The sequence below is a fragment of the Entamoeba invadens genome, assembly GCF_000330505.1.
Source record: "Entamoeba invadens IP1 unplaced genomic scaffold scaff_1105074726225, whole genome shotgun sequence".
Classification (NCBI taxonomy): Eukaryota; Evosea; order Mastigamoebida; family Endamoebidae; genus Entamoeba; species Entamoeba invadens.
This window is the reverse complement of record NW_004191814.1, coordinates 238,257-256,978: the sequence shown is the minus strand read 5'-3', so window position 1 is coordinate 256,978 and position 18,722 is coordinate 238,257. Positions and strand designations below refer to the sequence as shown.

The 18,722-nt window shown below is 35.1% G+C and overlaps 11 protein-coding genes across 11 annotated transcripts; 6 read left to right on the top strand and 5 right to left on the bottom strand.

Annotated features, from left to right (window-relative positions):
• Positions 1-73: 73 nt before the first annotated feature.
• EIN_409840 (hypothetical protein) lies at positions 74-499 on the bottom strand (the record flags this gene model as incomplete). Its single annotated transcript, XM_004184963.1, has 1 exon — positions 74-499. One exon carries the CDS (start codon positions 497-499, stop codon positions 74-76), a length of 426 nt encoding a protein of 141 aa, XP_004185011.1.
• Positions 500-1,030: 531 nt separating this feature from the next.
• On the top strand, positions 1,031-1,711 carry EIN_409830 (hypothetical protein; the record flags this gene model as incomplete). The annotated part of the gene is made up of 1 exon (XM_004184962.1): positions 1,031-1,711. The coding sequence occupies one exon, from the start codon at positions 1,031-1,033 to the stop codon at positions 1,709-1,711; it is 681 nt and encodes a 226-aa protein (XP_004185010.1).
• A 237-nt stretch (positions 1,712-1,948) lies between these two features.
• On the top strand, positions 1,949-2,527 carry EIN_409820 (dual specificity protein phosphatase, putative; the record flags this gene model as incomplete). Its single annotated transcript, XM_004184961.1, has 1 exon — positions 1,949-2,527. The coding sequence occupies one exon, from the start codon at positions 1,949-1,951 to the stop codon at positions 2,525-2,527; it is 579 nt and encodes a 192-aa protein (XP_004185009.1).
• Positions 2,528-2,635: 108 nt separating this feature from the next.
• On the top strand, positions 2,636-4,402 carry EIN_409810 (fk506-binding protein, putative; the record flags this gene model as incomplete). The annotated part of the gene is made up of 2 exons (XM_004184960.1): positions 2,636-3,512; positions 3,705-4,402. 2 exons carry the CDS (start codon positions 2,636-2,638, stop codon positions 4,400-4,402), a joined length of 1,575 nt encoding a protein of 524 aa, XP_004185008.1.
• Positions 4,403-5,429: 1,027 nt separating this feature from the next.
• On the bottom strand, positions 5,430-5,777 carry EIN_409800 (hypothetical protein; the record flags this gene model as incomplete). The annotated part of the gene is made up of 1 exon (XM_004184959.1): positions 5,430-5,777. The coding sequence occupies one exon, from the start codon at positions 5,775-5,777 to the stop codon at positions 5,430-5,432; it is 348 nt and encodes a 115-aa protein (XP_004185007.1).
• Positions 5,778-7,446: 1,669 nt separating this feature from the next.
• On the top strand, positions 7,447-8,176 carry EIN_409790 (hypothetical protein; the record flags this gene model as incomplete). Its single annotated transcript, XM_004184958.1, has 2 exons — positions 7,447-7,533; positions 7,634-8,176. The coding sequence occupies 2 exons, from the start codon at positions 7,447-7,449 to the stop codon at positions 8,174-8,176; spliced, it is 630 nt and encodes a 209-aa protein (XP_004185006.1).
• A 202-nt stretch (positions 8,177-8,378) lies between these two features.
• EIN_409780 (eukaryotic translation initiation factor 2 subunit alpha, putative) lies at positions 8,379-9,323 on the top strand (the record flags this gene model as incomplete). The annotated part of the gene is made up of 2 exons (XM_004184957.1): positions 8,379-9,191; positions 9,240-9,323. The coding sequence occupies 2 exons, from the start codon at positions 8,379-8,381 to the stop codon at positions 9,321-9,323; spliced, it is 897 nt and encodes a 298-aa protein (XP_004185005.1).
• A 116-nt stretch (positions 9,324-9,439) lies between these two features.
• On the bottom strand, positions 9,440-13,242 carry EIN_409770 (serine-threonine protein kinase, putative; the record flags this gene model as incomplete). The annotated part of the gene is made up of 4 exons (XM_004184956.1): positions 9,440-12,700; positions 12,794-12,828; positions 12,891-12,918; positions 13,159-13,242. 4 exons carry the CDS (start codon positions 13,240-13,242, stop codon positions 9,440-9,442), a joined length of 3,408 nt encoding a protein of 1,135 aa, XP_004185004.1.
• Positions 13,243-13,775: 533 nt separating this feature from the next.
• EIN_409760 (hypothetical protein) lies at positions 13,776-14,824 on the top strand (the record flags this gene model as incomplete). The annotated part of the gene is made up of 2 exons (XM_004184955.1): positions 13,776-14,399; positions 14,441-14,824. The coding sequence occupies 2 exons, from the start codon at positions 13,776-13,778 to the stop codon at positions 14,822-14,824; spliced, it is 1,008 nt and encodes a 335-aa protein (XP_004185003.1).
• An 845-nt stretch (positions 14,825-15,669) lies between these two features.
• On the bottom strand, positions 15,670-17,619 carry EIN_409750 (ankyrin repeat-containing protein, putative; the record flags this gene model as incomplete). The annotated part of the gene is made up of 1 exon (XM_004184954.1): positions 15,670-17,619. One exon carries the CDS (start codon positions 17,617-17,619, stop codon positions 15,670-15,672), a length of 1,950 nt encoding a protein of 649 aa, XP_004185002.1.
• Positions 17,620-18,122: 503 nt separating this feature from the next.
• Positions 18,123-18,662, bottom strand: EIN_409740 (Anaerobic ribonucleoside-triphosphate reductase-activating protein, putative; the record flags this gene model as incomplete). Its single annotated transcript, XM_004184953.1, has 1 exon — positions 18,123-18,662. The coding sequence occupies one exon, from the start codon at positions 18,660-18,662 to the stop codon at positions 18,123-18,125; it is 540 nt and encodes a 179-aa protein (XP_004185001.1).
• Positions 18,663-18,722: the final 60 nt, after the last annotated feature.

The window sequence follows — 18,722 nt, the reverse complement described above, 5'->3', positions numbered from 1 at the left end:
CGAATCAAATTGTTGATATAAATGCAAGAAAATCAGACTTCATGAAGTGGAATAAAAACAGTTAAAAAAGGAATCACTGCGAGACGTGGAGATAAATGAAAGTCTTCCAAAGCTCAACGACGTAACCAACAGAACTTTCACCAAAAACTTCCAAAAATTTGGTGTAACATTGCTCGAAAGTTGGTCTTTGAGAGAAAAGCTGCCACATGAATGGTTCAAAAAGACAGTCTTTTTGGACGGTTTGATACATCTTCTCTTCAACACTTCTGATCGCGGAAAGAACGTCATTGTGATGACTTTCCAAGAAACCCCAATTGATTTGAAACTTCTGGAGGTCGCATAACGACATCACATCAATTTCGTAAATCTGCGTCATCGGGTCTTTTGGTGTTTTTGAGATATTTCCATCACCACTTGTGTTGAAAAGTGGAATATCCAATGTGTACCCAAGTTCCTTGCCATAAAAGGTGTCGAGGGGTTCCTGTATTTCTGTGTTCATTCTGATTTTTTAGATAGATAAAAAAACAAAAACCTTTTGTTATAACTGCCGCTCTCGCCGCGATTTCATGTCGTGCAATATGACGCGCGACTCTTCGATCTCGAAGTTCTTTGCAACAATCTGTGTCAAGGTCATTTGGTATTCCTCTGCATAATCCTTTTTCCACATGTTTTCGCTGAGTATCTCCTTCTTTTTCAACAAGAATTTCAAGTCATTCTTCGCGTTGTGGTAAATGTTCTTTGTGTGGTAATAGTCCACGTCCTGTTTCACCTTTTCTTCGATACTGTCTTTGACAATACCAAGTAAGTCTTCCATCAATTTGTTCTCACTTTTTTCGCCCCAAATGCACTTTCTTTCCGATGCGACAATCACGACTTTTCATTTTTCTTCGACTTAATAAATTTGATTTTTATCTTAATTTTGCCATATTTTTAACCACACAAACGGGAAACAGCATCACCACAATTGACAAAATGAGTAAAAAAAGAAAAAACCAACAATCTCGCAACTCACAAATTGAGACGTGTCAGAATGTCGAAGCCGCCACTCCCATCCTTAAACGCGAAGATTCCATCTCTTCCCTCATTTTCCCAGAGCGTTCAAGTCCCCCCACCCATTGATGATGCTCCGGATGATGAGACGAACAACACTTTTCAAGAAGACGACAACAACACATTAGAAGATGATGACGACGAAGATACCATAAAAACCGAAGAAGGCTTTGAAGAAGCCGCCTTTCCTGATGAGCTTCTTAAAGGCACTGCTACTGATGCGCCACAGAAGTCTACCGAGACAAGATCTTTAAAAGTTTTAAAGCAAATCATCGAGCCGTTTCTCGACCAGAACGGCGTCTCGACGTTCGACGAGGAGATGGATGCCGTCGAGAAGAAGAAACAACTCAAATTGTTAGACCCAACTTTCAAGAAAGCTTACCTCGACAACGCTGACATCTTCTTCGAGGGAAAACAGGTCGCGTCGGTCATGGAAAGCATCGACGACACACTCGTTGTTCCAAAAGATACTCAACACGTCATGTCCGCGGTTTGTAAAGTGTTCTTGGCAGAACTCGTCTCAGAGACACAAAGAGTCAGAGAGGACGACAAAGGAGGCGCCGGTCCTTTATTGCCTGAAGAGGTCAATGCCGCTTATCGGAGAATGAGAGACCGAGGAGATGTCCCAGACATACACAGAAAGCCGTTCTTCATGAATTGATTGGTGTTTGTATAGTTCTTTTTACTAGTAACTCTAATTACATGTGTAGTGTATTATATCATATAGTTTTTTTGTCATAAATTATGGTTTACTAAAAAGCTGTATTAAAATTTATCATTTAGTTTAATAACTGTATAGATACCACACAAAGCTCTGATTATAGTAAAATATAACTATAAATAATAGTAGTTTAATTTAGCAAGAAAATAACAATAACTTCATAATAGAAAAGGGACAATGGAAGACTGGACGCTAATTAGTGAGGTCATTCCCAGTAAGTTATATCTTGGTAGCCTCGAGGCAGCTGAGAGTGCGGAATTGTTAGAGCGGTACAAGATCAAGTCAGTTGTATCTATAATCGAGGTTGAGCCAAAGATCCCGGGATGTATCAAATCGCGGAAGTGGTTGTGTGTGGAGGATCTAGAAGACACTGATTTGTTGAGCCAGTTTGATTCGATCAATACGTTCATAGACAAAACGGAGAAAAGTGTGTTGGTCCATTGCCAAATGGGGGTGTCCCGATCAGCAACGTTGGTCATTGCCTATTTAATTAAAACCGGGATGACTTTTGAAGAAGCATATAACCACGTAATGAAGGTCCGCCCACTGATAGCACCTAACAACGGATTTATTCAACAACTGATGCACTACAGCTTCAAAGTACAACCAAAGAACAAAGAAAGAACTCAATGCTTCTTGGCAGACCACTGGCTTTGCCCGGGACTAGATAAGAACGACTGGGACGTTAAGAAGAAAGTCGGGTTTATGGAACAACTCGACTCCGTAGACTTCTCGTTTGGTTATTTACTGCTGTAATTTGTGGGTGGGTTATGTACTATACAATAATAATATAATTGTTAAAAAAAAGTACTATATGAAAAAAGAACGAAAAGAAATCGAACTACATGAACTAAATATCGTTAAATGGATAATAAAGAAATTCTTGGATCAATTCTGGAAGAAGTAAAGTCAATGAGAAAAGAGCTCAACGAATTAAGACTGTACGTCTATAAGAATGTCCCACAAACGAACGAGGAAAAGGCTCCTGCAATTGTCAATGAAGGAGAAGCTGAGATGAGAAATGAAAATAGTCAAAGCTTGATGAATATCATCGGTCAAACTCAAAACATGATGAGCTTGAATGAGAAAGATAATAATAAATTACAAGAACAAATAATCCAATGTTTTTTGGGGGGAAAACAAGTCGAAAGAAAAGACGAAAAAATCGAAGAAAAAGCACAAGACGAAAAACTTGTTGTGAAAATTGATGAAGACGAAAAAGTCGAAAAAAAGGAAGATAAAATAGACAACGCCGAAAAAGAAAAATCGGTCATACCCGAAAATGTCATCGAATGCGTTTTTCAGCGAACGCATCTCCACCCAACAAAATGTTTGTTCGACACTAAAGTCGACAAAATTGTCCCATCAGTTTTCTTTGCTAAAACGAAAAACCAGAAAAATGTTTTAATTCATGTCGAGACAAAAAGTGGTTCTTTTGGGAGTTTTCACAGCTTGATGCCAAAGGAGGTTATGCAAGACACGTTTGACGGAGACAAGAGCCTTTTCATATACTCTGATAGTGGAAAAACAACCCTTTTCAATCCTAAGCGTTCCGCCGATGCAATCCCAACGTATTTTCAAGATGGATCTAAAAATCTCTTTGGGATTTTTTACGGTTTCTGGCTGAAGAAAACTATGGGGTTTATCATCGACGGCGAAATTGGCAATTTCTTTGGAGCCAAGACTGAGTTCACCGAAAAAGAGGGAGATGTGACACGAATAACTGCATGGATTTGTGGCTGTTTTTATAGTTTATTATTAATACTATTATAGTTTTATTGTAGTTTGTTTTAAAAAACTTGAAAAGAAAAAACTAAAAAACAATGAGGTTTTTGCGGATTGAGGAAGACAAAACGAACAAGATTGTCGACAAGGCGTCTTCGGTTGAAAGTTTATTTTTTATCTCACTCATAATTGAAATTCTTATTTACAGTTCATTACGTCATCCAAGCCGAAAAAATGAGAGAAGAAGATACTGTGAGATTTGATGTTGGGAACGGGGAGGTGTTATCAATAATTGATGAGAAGGTCGAGGGAACCTTTTTAGAAGGAAAATACGAGATTGAGGGCAGCGCTTCTGAGATATTTGGAAAAAGTTTAGTGAAAGAGAAGGTTGGCCCAAATGAGAAAGTGACAATTAGTTTTGATGTGATTGAGATTGGCGAATCGGTCCGTCTCAAAACATACGATGAGCAGAAAGAACAGGTGCTTAAGCTCAAAAGTCGAGGGAAAGAACTCATTGATACGTCGAGCTTTGAAGACGCTGCATCAGTCTATGAGAGCTGTTGCGCAATTCTACACACAATGCTCGATGACAAGAGGTATCAGGAGCACATTGAAGACATCAAAAAGCAGCTTGCGCTCATCCATTCGAATCTTTCGTTGTGTTTCTTGAAGCTCGACAGACTCGATGAGACTAAAGAGCAGTCGGAAGAGGTTTTGAAATTTGACAAAAACAACGTCAAAGCGTTTTACAGGATTGGTGTGGTTCTTAACAAGAAGAAGTCGTATCCACTTGCTTTAAACTACTTGAAAAAGGCACTCAACCTTGCCAAAGGTGATGGCTTAATTCAACGAGAGTACAACGTATCGGCAAATAACATTATCAGAATCGCAAAGGAGAAAAAGTAGAAACATAGTTTATTTTAATAGTTTTATTTACTATACAAATACAATTTGAAAAAAATATAAAAAAAAATAAAAAAAGTGATAATTTAGATGGAAAGCGGGTTAGACGAAATCAACAAGAATTTGGATGCGCTGTTTGCAAAGTACAAGGCAGACTCACACAAAAAGGAAATAAAAACGTTGGATGATTGGTTTAGGTATGACGCGATTCAAACATTTAGGTCTGTGTGCGACGATGCTTTTAGTGTGGTTGATGAGTGATTGTTATGTTATATATAACATTTTGTTGTTGAAGTTTATAAACACCTTTGTTTACAAAATTTTTACAAAGTTTTTTTGATTTGTGTATAAAAAAAATAACATTGTCTGGCAAATACCAATTCTAAGGTATTGAATCTAAATTAAACTATAATTTTTATAACATTTATTGTTGTCCATCAAATTGTTTTTTACTTGATTTTTCGTCATTATTTCTAATAAGCTAAAAAACATTCAAATTATTCCGATTTTTTATTCCAAAAAATACAAATCAATACAAAATCAAAGATTTGTGATTGTTTTTTTTAATTATATACTATAAATTATATATTTATTTGTTATAATATATAGTTACGATAAATTTGTTTTGAAATGTAAATAATAAAAACAAAATTTATTAAAATAAAACTTGTATTAATAAATTGTAAAATATTTAAATATTGTTTTAAAAAAACAAACACAACATTTAGAATGGAAGTTTGTGTATTTAAAAAACGTGAAATCCAAAATTTTTGGTAAAACCTAAAAATGGGAAAAAAGAAATTAATTTTAAATTATAAAAAACCATAAGAATAACACAAAAATAGAGTAGATGAAATTGAAGGGGAGATTTCGTTTTTGGAACAAACAGTTATTTGGGACGAAAAAATGGAAGGGAAATGCGAATTGAAGACCCTCCACGACAAATTAAATTGTTGTTAAAAACGAGAACCATAATGCTAAAAGACAAATAAGAATCAATAGACTGTACAAGGGTGTGAAGGTGTTGGTATTAGAGCGTTGAGGGATGGGGATAAACGTCTGTCTCTTTGATAGTGTCGATCCAATAAAACACGCGCTCTTTCTTGTCGTCAGAAGAAATGTAGCCAAGCCCGGCTGCGTTGAGGTTCCCCTTAGTGAGTTTTTGTCTTTGGCTCACGCCAACGCTTTCTGCGCGTTTTGGTGCATAAAGGGATGATTGGCACTCATCGCCGACTGAAGTTGATCGCTTCTTTTTGTGTTTGATGGAGTCTTCGACGAAGCTGTCGTCTGATATGTTGACGGTGGTGACGAGTGGGAAAAAGGTCTTGAAAGGTTGGAAAGAAGGGAGTGTGACTGGTCTGAAAATTGTTGGTTGCATGTGAGAATAGAGTTTTGGAGAACCAATTTAAGTCGTGAGAGAACCGTTTGAAATGGTTTTAAACGGAATGTGTATCCAATTGTTGACTTGTTTTTCTTGCCGTTTTTTAATTAGTGGACTGTCTTTTGGATTTGGTTTTTTGCTGTTCTATATTTGTCGAGCGTGACGACGTGATATATTTAAATAACATATTTCCTTTTTCTTTTTTTCCAAATGTTCTTCGTAGTCTTTTGTGTTTTTTTAGCGTCACTTATCACGGCCATTTCGGGTCTTTTCAAATTCTATTTCCGATGCAATTTTTTTTCAATATCAAAAAAGTTTTTGCTTTGTAATTTTTTGGTATGTTTTTCTCCAAAATACTCCTTTCAATTTTTTTCGAACTTTGGTTGTTTGTTACAAATCCAATTTCTCTCATTGCTCAGTCAATTAGTTTGTAAAGATTAAAAAACAATTGGGAATTTGTGCTTTGAGAAGGACCACAAACAAGGATTCGATTATAACGGATGTTGTTATGAATGTTGTACCCCGCTAGTATTAGGCAAAAGGACGTAACCCATTTTCGTGAAATGTTTTTTTGGGAAGAAAAGAACGAAATTGCCACATCAAACCTCCTTTTAAGTTTTTTATAATTCAAATAAACAAATAAAAAATTTTGAGTTTTAGAGAAAGCCCCGGTTTTTTGGATCCGACTGCACTTAAGAAATGAAGATCATTGTATACATCGTAAATTTGTGAAGAAGAATGGCAATCTTTCATTTTGTATGAGAGATTGATTTTTTGTTTTGACGCATATTTTCAATATTTTTATATACCGATTATATCCCAAAAATGCACAACCAAGTTTGATTTAATGAAATTGTTATTTATTTATAACAAATAAATTATTACATATGGTTAATTTGTTTTAAAACCACAATAACGAGTAAAATAATCGTTTTTGGGACGAAAAAACCGCATTGTAAAAAATAAAGAGAGCTTGTAATTTTCTTTGTTTTGAAAACAGAATCCAACTGATGGGAATTGATTTGGATTATTGCTTCTAGTTTTTGTATTTAGTATAATTTCCCGAATTTACAGAAGTATAATACCAAGTTTGCAATTGTTCATAGTAATATAATTCGAAATAAAAATAGTGTTAAAACCACTAAAAAACACCAATCTTTTAACAAACAAAACAATTTCTTCAGTCGTTGGCAAAGTCGCACTCTTGTGACCAATTACTTGTGTTTTTTCGTTGTCAGCTCTTTCCTGCTCCGTCTAAATTATGAACTGATAATTTTGCCTTTAAATCTCGGAAATTTCGGGTTATATCTATAATAAGTAAAAAGTGATTGTTATTGTAAGAAATAATCAGAAAATTTCAAAAACACACAATAAGCAATACATTTCTGGACAAATTAAATATATTCATAAGTATATAATTAAATTTATTATTAATATACTAGATTCAAAAATAATTTGAAATAGAAAATAATTCTATTATAATTTAAAATAAATTACACCACTTTTTGATTTATTATTTAATAATATAATAGTACTATACTAATCTAGTATGATCGATGGTTAAATAAACCAATAAAAGAACTATACTTAATATGAATACAATGGACACTGAGAAGTAACAAATAACTTCTTTACAAGAAAAGTGAACTGATAAATACCGAATAAAATGCGGGTAGATACATTAGTGATAATTCCATTGCTTGTTTTGTCTGCCTTTGTGTTGAAGCGGACCAACAGTGAGTCTACTGAATATGTTTGTTACTGAATAATTAATTACTAATTAATTAATTAATTACGGGCACTTTTATAGTATATTAGTAGTAGATATAGTATAACAAGAATTAATAGTTTAGGGGACAGGGGATTATATTCGATGTGATACGATTCGGCCATTTCGGTATAAAGTCGATAACAATTACACGCAATGTGGATTCAGTGTGAATGACATGATATATGTTCAAACGACTGTAGGGCTCTCCACTGTTTTTTGTTTGATATCCTATTTGATCACGACGAAGTTAAAGTACATTCAATTAGTCTTCGGGCAGATCGTGATGTTTGTCTCCATCTATTTATACATCCACGCTTACAACGCCCACGCCTTCTGTCAAAGTTTCATCGTCTCGACTTTTAAGACTCAAAAGAAACACATTTACTGCAAAGATGACTTGTTCTATGTCACTATCGGGCTTCTCTTCTTTATATCACTCTTAACTATCTTCCACGCTCTTTGTTATATCATCGTCGATAAGAAGAGCAATATGGCTATGGGTGACTTGGACTTCTCTATGAAAGTGACCGACAAGAGCACCGACAACGACGCTCAGTACATCAACGAGCCCGACAGAAACCCTAATTTCGGTAACAAGACTCAAAAGGAAGTAAAAACAGACTGATTTTTTACTATTAGTTTATTATTAATTTACTATATTTTATAGTTAAAATGTGTGTTTGTCTTGAAGAGTCGATTTGCTTCAATAAGAGGAAACCCTCCACCAATCAGTTTGAACGGAATTTTAAACAGATTGGACTAGACGTTAAAGGTCATTTGAATAAGAATTTAGAAAATGGTGGAACACAGGAAACTTGAAAATTCAGATGAGTGTGCCTGATCACGAGAACCCTATGTTTCATTGCCGTATGCACGAGAAAGCCTTTCCAAGCGAGGACGATTTGTGTTTGGTGACTGTAGTGAGTTCGAATGGGATGGGGACATATGTTGCATTGAAAGAATATGACGACATTCAAGGGATGATTCCTATGTCGGAGCACTCGCGACGTCGGTTCACACAAACACGAATTGCGCGAGTAGGGAAAGAGGAAGTTGCGACGGTCATTCGCGTCAATTCTGAGGGCGGGTTTATCGACTTGTCACTGAAGCGAACCACTCCGGAAGCCAAGTCTGCGTTTCTAACGAAGTACGCGAAGGACAAAGAAGCACATCTTGTGATTCGACTTGTAGCACAAAAGATGAACGTCTCAATGGAAGACTTGTATAAACAATTTGGATGGCCTTTGGCGAAAGAACACGGATCTCTTCATGACGCTTTTAAGAAGAGTTTAACGGATCCCGATATCTTTAAGCCCTATAACATCGACGAAAAGACTTTGGAAGCGTTGAAAGGGGTGATAGCCCATTACTTCACGATTCAACCACTCAAATTCAGAGCAGATATCGAAGTCACTTGCTATGCGAAAGCGGGTGTTTCTGCCGTTAAAAATGCATTAATGAAAGGGTTGACTGTTGCCCCGGAGAGTGGGTTGGTCATTAAATTGGTCTCGTCGCCACTATATGGGATGCACTTGTCAATGACTGATAGACAAAAGGGTATCGAAGTGATGTATGAGGTCATCGCACGGATCAAAGAAGAGATCGAGAAGGACGGAGGATTCTGCACCGTCAAGAGAGACGTTTGTATTTGGTGTATTTTAATTTGTATGAAGAGAATTCATTAATAGCCATGTGTGGTGTGCAAAGAAGAAGAACTCGCAGAGGCGGAGGACGAAGAGTCGACGTCACAAGATGTAGAGGAGGAAGACTAAGGTATTCAACTTCATATTTTTGTTGAATTAGTTATTAGAACATTGTTATTAAAATAAACTATATAGAAATAGAACATAACTAAAAATAGATAGATGACATAAAATAGAGTCTTTGATCACTCTTCTAAATAAACTAGTGTCTCGGATAAAAGCTGATTCTTTTGAGAAACAAAAGTCTCTATGTCTGTGTTATTGGCAGTGGCGTGGTCTGAAAGTAAAACATCTGTTTCTTGAGAAAGAATTTGAGCAATATAATGAAAGCCAGGACGTTGGTCGGGTTCGTTACTCCAACATCGAGTTATTAGAGTCTTTAGCGCAGGAGTCACCCTTTCGGAATCAATTTCTAAACGCCCTCCATTTATAACAAACGACTTGATAGCAAAGATCGAATTCATTTGTTCGTAAGGACTTTCTTCATGAAATACTTCCCAAGCAGTTACTGCAAAGGAAAAGACATCACTTGACTGACTATACACATCTTTGAAACTTTCTGGTGCAAGATAAAGTGGAGTGCCTAAACCCTTTTCTTGATTGTTTGTACACCTTGTACATTTGATTGTTCGTGACGTGCCAAAGTCAGTGATTTTGATGCAACAAGCACTGTCTGGAAATAAAGAATTCACCAACAAATTATCCGGTTTCAAGTCCAAATGAAGTATCTTATTTTCATGGAGAAATCGCATCCCTCTTGATGTGTCAAGTAACATCTTCATCTTTGTTATATCACATAATGAAAAATTCCTCTTTTTGGTTTTATTAATATATTGAGCTAAACTACCCAAAGTAAAGTATTGACTCACGATGATAATATCTTCAGTGTATGTCACAGATCCTATGTAATTCACAACAAATGGATTTCTTAATTTGTTCATCACTTCACATTCTTTCAAAACACTTAATTTCAGTCGTAATATTTCGTCTTCTGGAAGTCCTTTCCAATTGAATTTCTTCACAGCGACTGGAATTCCTTTAAACATTCCAAGGTGTATTTTCCCACTTGCACCTTCAGCTATAACATCTTCACTCATTCGAATCTCATCCAAATCCAAATGAGTTGAATTGACAGCAGAAGTCTGTATTTCTAAAGAGCCGTTGTAACGCGACTCAATCAAACTTTCAATGGTATCGAATCTATCTTGATCTTCTTTTGTCCAGGTTTCAAACGTTTTATCTTCAAGAAGCTTTTGAATACTTTTGAGAGCAATTGAAGAATAAGAAAACCAGACTGTATAAGGTATTTTAGTACCATAGATTTTTGTTGAACAATTCAATGTCAAAAAACATGTGATTGTTGTACGCTTCTTGAGCGCTGATATAAATACAACTTGTTTGTTAAACACTATCGAGTATTTTGGGGTTTGTGGAACATGGAAAATGACCATCATATGTTTCTTCTTTGAATAATTTCTTATTTCTATTTTTTCAAACCTCGTCTCGAAAATTTCAGTTGCATTCTCATCATTGCCAAAGTCCAACTCATTTGGATGAATTGTGAATTTCTTTTCTATTAATAAACTATTTTTCTTACTTCCTTGTATATAATGGTAATACTCCTTTGTTTGGAGGTCACTGAATTTACGACCTTTTTGGATGTTGTTGATAATAATGAGAGTCATTCCTATAATAGATAAACATACTAAAAACAACCCAGCAAGTGACCCAGTTAATCCAAAAATAAATTCGTAATTCTTTGAGTAATTAATTACACATTTACCTTCCATATCTCCAATATACCCATTCTCACATCGACACAGTTCATCACAATGATTCACTGAATCACATTCTTCACTTATTGTTTCCCCAAAATCATTAACAAACATTTCTTTTAATCCATTACCACATGTTTTCACTTTACAATAGCCATCTTTCCCAAAGACATACCCTTTCGACGCAATACATTTACAAGAAGAAGAACACCCTTCGCTGTTTCTGAAACATTCTTTTGTTGTATCTATTTCACTGTTAAGACAATGTGCTGAAACACATAAATTGTTGTCCAATGTGTATCCTTCTTCGCATGTACACATTGAATTGCATCCTTCAGAACCATAATAACACAAATTTGAATGATCTATACCCTCTTGCCAAGTAAAGTTGTGATAGCACTTTTTGATGCAATTATCACCTCCAAATCCATCATTACATACGCACTGTTGACGAAGAAATGAACAATACCCGTTACCCGTGTTACTATTGCATCCATCAGGACATAGTTTTGATATTTTTAAATTGATGTATTCTTTCTTGTCATCACTAAAAACGGCATACAAACGTCTGGTTGTACCTTTTTGGACATACCCATGAATAGAACCAACTCTCAAAGTTTTTTGATGTTTAAATTTTAATGGTTCCCAAAGGCCAACACATTTTGAATAATTGAATTCATCTACTTCTTGAAGAAATCGATACCCACCCTCTCGATTTGAATATATCAAAATCCACTCTTCAGAAGTTAGAAAGACCTCAAAGAAAATTGCTTTTGAGAGTTTATGAGGATAACATGTTGGATAAATGTTATAACCATTTCGATATACATTGAATACCATTGTTTCTGCTCGATCAAAAAATTTCAAGTCTGAATCGTAAACAGATTTGGTGATTTCAGGTTTCCAGTTACTTAAAAATTGAGCTGAAATGTCAACTTCAAAGTTAGTTGCATCATTCACATAAACATAAAAGTAGATGACATATTTGGTTCCAGTCTTTCTGTATTTAATAAGTGGATATGTCACTTTCTTTGATTCTGATATAACATCTTTGGCTAAACAGACCAATTTTAAAGTGTTATGGTCAATGTCTCCACAATCGATGTGCAATTCACTTTTCTTTTCAGTCTTAAAATTAAAAAACAATTCAATTGTTTTTGTATCTTCAATGGTATCTTCAAATTCAAAACGTATCCAATGTCCTCTTTTATACTTATCGTTTGTATTGTGTTCTTCTCTATAGCAAGGACCATAATCAAACATTGTACTTTCATCAAAAGTAAGTGTTAAAATGGTGTCAGTTGTTATTAATTTTGAAATATCTTTATTTGCTGTTTTATTAACAACTAACGAAGAATCAACTTTGGTACAACTTTGAGATAATTTAACATAAAGTGGATTTGTCTCTGAAATACTTTCAGAAAAATTAAATCCTTTACAATCTGTACACGAAGTATCTTGTTGAAATCCATTTTTACATAACATACAAACATTGTCTAATATACAATTGTCTTGCTCGCACCCATAACTACAATTGTATGAAGAGACATCCAATATTAATGATAAAATAAGGATAAACATTATCTGTTGAACAAATACATTTTTGAGTACATATAATTTAAATTGTATAAACTCTCTTCGTATCATTTTAATGATGATCATTATCCAACACTTTCAGTATAACCAATTTTGTATTATAGTTTAATTATGATATTTTTTATTAAAAACTATACTTATTTTTTTATTAAAAAGATGGTTGAAAACTATTGAACAAAACCACCAGAAGATACCGTTTTGTTCTATTTTTAAAACATGGTTTTGTTGTTATTATACCACATGTTGGGGTTAAATAGTCACCCACTTGTCAATATAATTTGAGCTGTTTTGTTCTTTGTTTTTTACATTTTTTCTATTATCTATATCCACACAATATTAACGAACCAACTAATTCTTGATTAAAATTGAAACAATCAAACGAATTAATAATCAACCTAATATCACTTATTTGTTTAAAGAATCATAAAGGACTGGACATTATAATGAATGTCCAGTTTCAGACAACGTCAAATAAACATTTTATTAAAAATGTTATACTAAAAATAACGAATAGAAATTTCAAATAAAAAAACAAAGCAAAATATCTTTGAACTAAAGAAATTTGGAGTTGTTTGATAAGGGAAAAGACCGCTTTTATATCTAAATATAATAATCATAATAGAAAAATCTTGTTATTAAACAACTCATTAACATTAATGTCCAAATAACAATAATTAATTAAAAATAAAAAATAGCCCCAAAAATGTTATAGACAATTTCAGGTTATTTTTTTCATCAGTATATCTTAGGGTCGAATATAACAAAACAAATCATATTGTCATAATTGTTAATAACTATAATTATAAAATTTGTCTTTTTGCCCAAGTTTTTCAAGTTGGCATTTTCAAGTCTGTATAATGATTCTTTGTTCACTCTTAAGCATTTTATTCTGTATTTGACCATATCGATAAAATTTATTTTATTCCACTTCATGTTTTGAATAATCGATACAATAAGAAACAAAAAGGTCTAAATGCAGTATGTTTGGCATAACATTTATAATACGTAAAGAAAAAGATATTATTCAAACCAAGATTTAATTCTCTTGAAACTGGTGCAAAAAAAAACACGAGTAAAAAGTACATGTATGAAAGCTGATATAACCAGTACAGCTTCTTGATGTACATATCTTCAAAATCAAAAGGTAGAGATGTCAAGTATGAAGAAGCTATACCAGTACATTCTCTGGAAGGACACAACAATGCAGCGGCGTACTGTCTTTCTTCAAGAAGATATGCGAGCAATCAAGCAAGAGGTGTTTGTGAAATCTGTAGGTAAAGGACAACTTTTGTGTTATGGGAAGTGTCATGATGAAGCGACCAAGAGTGGGTCTCGTAAGCATTCTGCTCTCACTGATATCTTCCTTGTCGACTTCAACAACTTAACAACAAAATGGGTTCATTTCACTATGATTGAAAAGGACATCAATCTTCTCATACGAAAGAAAATGGCATCTGACACGTCATCAGTCGAAGATGAAATCAATTTGATCATGTCGAAAGAGTCGACTAAAAAGAAGAAGAAATGTGGAGTCGAGCAGACGAGTCCTAGTACTTTACAAGGACAAATAGTATCCCCTTTAGACACAGACTCGATTGAAGGACCTGAAGTGACGAGGGGGGTATCACGGATGTCAGCGTTTCAAATGTGTGAGAGTACAAATATAACCTTTGAAGAGATTCTTGAACAACATTTTGTGGAAGGAACGCGTGTCTTTTTAACAAAGAATATTGCTGAAACATTATTGACACTCGGCTTTGATGACAATTTTTGTGTTTGTTTGTTATTCATAAACAAGAATTAAATAACGTGAAGAACTCTTTGTTTGGTGTGAACGTGGAAGACTGGGGAATCATCGGAAAATTAATGGAACTCACTCACAAGTGCGGCAATTTGAAATTTACACTCAAAATATTCGCATTTTTTCTTGGACTTGTAATAGAAAACGTCTTTGTGTTTGCACGGACTAAAGAGACGGGATACGTCCAATGGTTAAAATTACTGGAAGCCGATTTTAATGTTATTCAGCCAGTGATCTGTGATGAATTCGAGTATTATTTAACTGCCATTATAAAAGGAAATACTGACCCTCAGCTGAAAATAGCAGTCAAAGAGTGTAAAAGCAAATTTATGTGGAATGATGCTATAGAGCAAAAAATCGAAATCCTTAATTTCACATATGGGATGTTCTTGTTTTAAAATAAATGCCTTCAGAGTGGCGCCTAACCTTTTTGTGTATAATTGTTGTGACGGATAGGACACTCTTTTGGATTAATTTCTTGTTTATGTGTATCACTATTTATCTATTTCTTTGTATTGTTTGAGTATCAATTGTAATTATATTTAATTTATTTATATAGTTGTTTTATTATTAATATATTACAATGTATTGTATTTTTAAAATAATCGTTTTGATCATTTTAATTTAAACTTCTATAATTTGATTGTATTACGAATCATTTATGTTATTATACTATTATAGTATTTTAAACTTAAATAAAATAGTTAATTTAATATCATTATTATTTAATAACATTTTTTTTATAACATTATGATATTTATTTTGGAAAAAAACTTGATCTTGGCTATTTGATTTAAATTTGTATTTTTTTAATTGTAATAATTTACTATTTACAAAACTATATTATATTAAACTTTAACTAATAATTTAATAACAAATATTAAAATAATTTTTATCAAACATTTCTATGAAAAACGTTTGATGTAAAATATCTCCTATTTCGATACAATTTGCTAAAATTTGTTTATTTTGTTGCAAAAAGTATTTTTCTAATTTTAACAATTAATTAAAACTCATAATTTATTAAAAATATAATAATTGGTTATAGATATAACTATTATTTATATTTTCCCGACTTTCTGCCAATCTACAAGGATAAAAAACTGCTTTTTAAAAAATTAAGCAAATTTTTTGAACTAACCAACAACTATTCAGTATAGTTCAATGATGTTTTTTTTTAGATAGGAGACAGCTAATTGCTGTCATATGCGAACTAAAGATGCAAACAAATCTAAACACTCGATTACCAGTTTCTCTCAAGCCATGCGAACGTTTCCGTCATGTCAACCGAGTTTCCCATCTCTTTGATGAGTTCCATATCTTTGCAATCGTCCAAGTCGACATAATGTGGCAACTTTGGGTTGAGTCGGAAGAACCGATCACCCAACATGAGTTTCGCCTCAAGCTCCACAAAGAACTTACGACTTTCGATATGCAAATCGGGCATGTGTGGCATCCACTTGACAACCCCGGCATCAAAAACGTTTTCGAGTGGAATGTAAGGCGCCGCTGGATAGCCAGCCCCAAGAGAAAGAATGACAAGATCGTCCTTGTCTACGTTGAGTCCGTACTCCCCAAGGATCATTGGCATGACAATCCCACATGGTTCGTTCATGATTACTCCACCATCAAGATGTCCGTCGACCGACCCAAAGTACCCCGGAGCTGCTGCAGATTCGATACACACCTCTGTGAGAGAGTACGGCACTTCACTGCCATCGAAGTTGTTGTACGCCATTATTTTAGACTCCCTCTCTTCAGAGTTTTTTCCCGTGTCAATCAGAAACGATGGGATACACATTTTTTTGGTCACATCTTCCAGTTTCAAATTACCAAATACCTGGTCCCCCATCACAAAGAGAAACTTATTCGAGTATTGGTGCCCTGCAATTCCTGCTTTGTGGATTTCTCTTGTGAAAGTTTCGTACAACATCGCTTCCATCATTTTTTGCGTCGTTTCGAGATCAAGCCCAAGACAAATGGCAGCACAAGGAAGGGAACTTGCACTAACCCCCGTGATCAAATCGATTTCATTGAAAAAATTGGGGAACTTTTCGCTGATTTTTTTAAGGACTGCGCACTGATAAACGCACTTGACTCCTCCGCCGTCAAGAGACAGTACTCTAAACTTCTTCCCCTTGGTGTATTCCGGGCGAGGTGGTAGCATTTTCGGTTTGTTCATATTCTTTCCCATCTCAATGGCTGTTTGTTCGAGCTTTTTGTACCGCTCCTCGTCGATTCCGTATTTTCGGTATTTCACAAATTTAACATCGTCTGGCGAGAAATTGCCGTTGACCAACTTAGTCGAGCCTTTACTAGCTGTCATGATTTTAGACTCATCGAGAGAGTCGAGTGAACGCTGTTTTTCGTGTTTACGGAAACGTGGGGAGTAGTCCCTTTTGAATAACGATGGTGACAAATTTTGTCTAATAACCCCAACATTGTCCTTATTCATGACAACTCTCTTTTTTTCGCATGTACTAGGGTCAGAATGTTCGCTGCTCACGTCAGGCGAGTCTTTTGGCAGTTCCAAATCGCTTGGGCTTCCCTTGCTCGACACGTCCTCGTCGCTCATTTGCGACAAATCAACAACAATTTGATCAGAATACAATGAGTATTCATATGGCGTCATTCCTTTCCAACTCTCGACTTCTACTTTTGCCTTATGGCTCAACAACGTCTCAACGAGACTTTTATTCGCATAGAGGCACGCTATGTGCAATGGTGTTTCTCCCAAGTCGTTCCGTGCATTCACAACAACCCTCCTCGAAACGAGCCGTTTTACGAGCTCCAATTGCGTTGTGCTTTTCTCTTTCGGCATTTTTTGCGCCGCAACGATGTGCAACACTGTATTTCCATGTTTTTCGACCAAGTTATAATTGATCGACTTTGTCATCAAGTACTCAACGACATCCCACTGCTGTTTCTCGACTGCATAGAACAACACCGACTTTCCATAGAGGTCTTGAAAGTTGAGCCTTTCTGGAAATGTGTCGAGTATGTACGTCGTCAGTCCGACAAACCCGTTCACAACTGCGGCCTGAAGGAGTTTGAACCCTTTCAGTGAGTGTTTGATCCATTCGTTGTCCGTGGACTTCTCGAGTTCTTTCAGCACCCACTCAGCTCTCTTGTTTCTGACGGCATCGATCAGAATCTCTTCGCGTTGTTCTGTGTTTGGCCTGCTCAGGAACATTCGTTTAGTAATTCTCAGTTTCTTCCATTTTTGTCTTAAACTATGCGAAATACGTTTGAGGCTCATTTTCAACAACACAAGAGAAAAGGTAACCGTCTGCCACCTCCCAGAGTTGCTGCTGCTACTATTTGAAGAGGTGTCTTGTGTACATTGACCGCTTAGAGCAGTCATTTTCTCATTGTTTCTCTTATGTTTTTTTTGCCCAAATTTGCCTTTATTCTGGCTTTGCAATCTTGGGAATAAAATCATATCTCATTTTCAATATACTTTTAAAACTAGAGTTAATTGTTGTGTTTTTAATCTTCGACATTTCGCTTTCAATTGACACATTTTATTGTAAAAATTTGTGTAGCTTTTTGATTCATATTTAACGTTTCGTTTCATTTTTTAATTTTATTTGACATTTTTCTAAGAAAGAGATTGTGGAAAAAAGGGATGTGATGAGATATGCAGAATGAACGAAAAAAAGAAGGAAAAAAAAAGAGGAATTATGAAAATAATAATTATTCAAAAGAAGAGTAGTTTGTATCCTTGTCGATCGAAACCACTTTTCCATCCTTCAGACGTAAGATCCTCTGATTGTCACTTCCTCTAAATAGTAGTTCCAAGTTTCTTTTCGCTTCGATGTACGGTCCGTCGACTAAAACATCAATATGTTTGAGAAGTTCCTTTTGGTCGTCGGTTCCTTTCTCAATCAACTCGTCGTACGTGTAGCCAGTGTAACACCACACGTTTTGGTGTAATACATCCTTTGTGTATTTTGCCAACTTGATGCACTCCTTAGCTTGGAGCATAGGCTCACCACCAGAAATTGTTATACCAGACTGTCCTCCACACTTTCCTATCTCATTACAAATATCTTCAATGTCGTACAACTTCCCACCATCGAGAGCATGTGTTTTGGGATTATGACAATTCGGGCACTTACGCAGACACCCCTGTGTGAACACTGTGGTTCTCAGTCCCTCTCCGTCAACAATGCTATCATGAATAATGCATTCTCTGCATTCCTCTCCTGCAAGTCGAATCATATTTCCGTTCATGTCAGTTATTGTGTCCAATTTAAGTTTCACTTTTTTTTATTGAGAAAAACTCAACTTTTC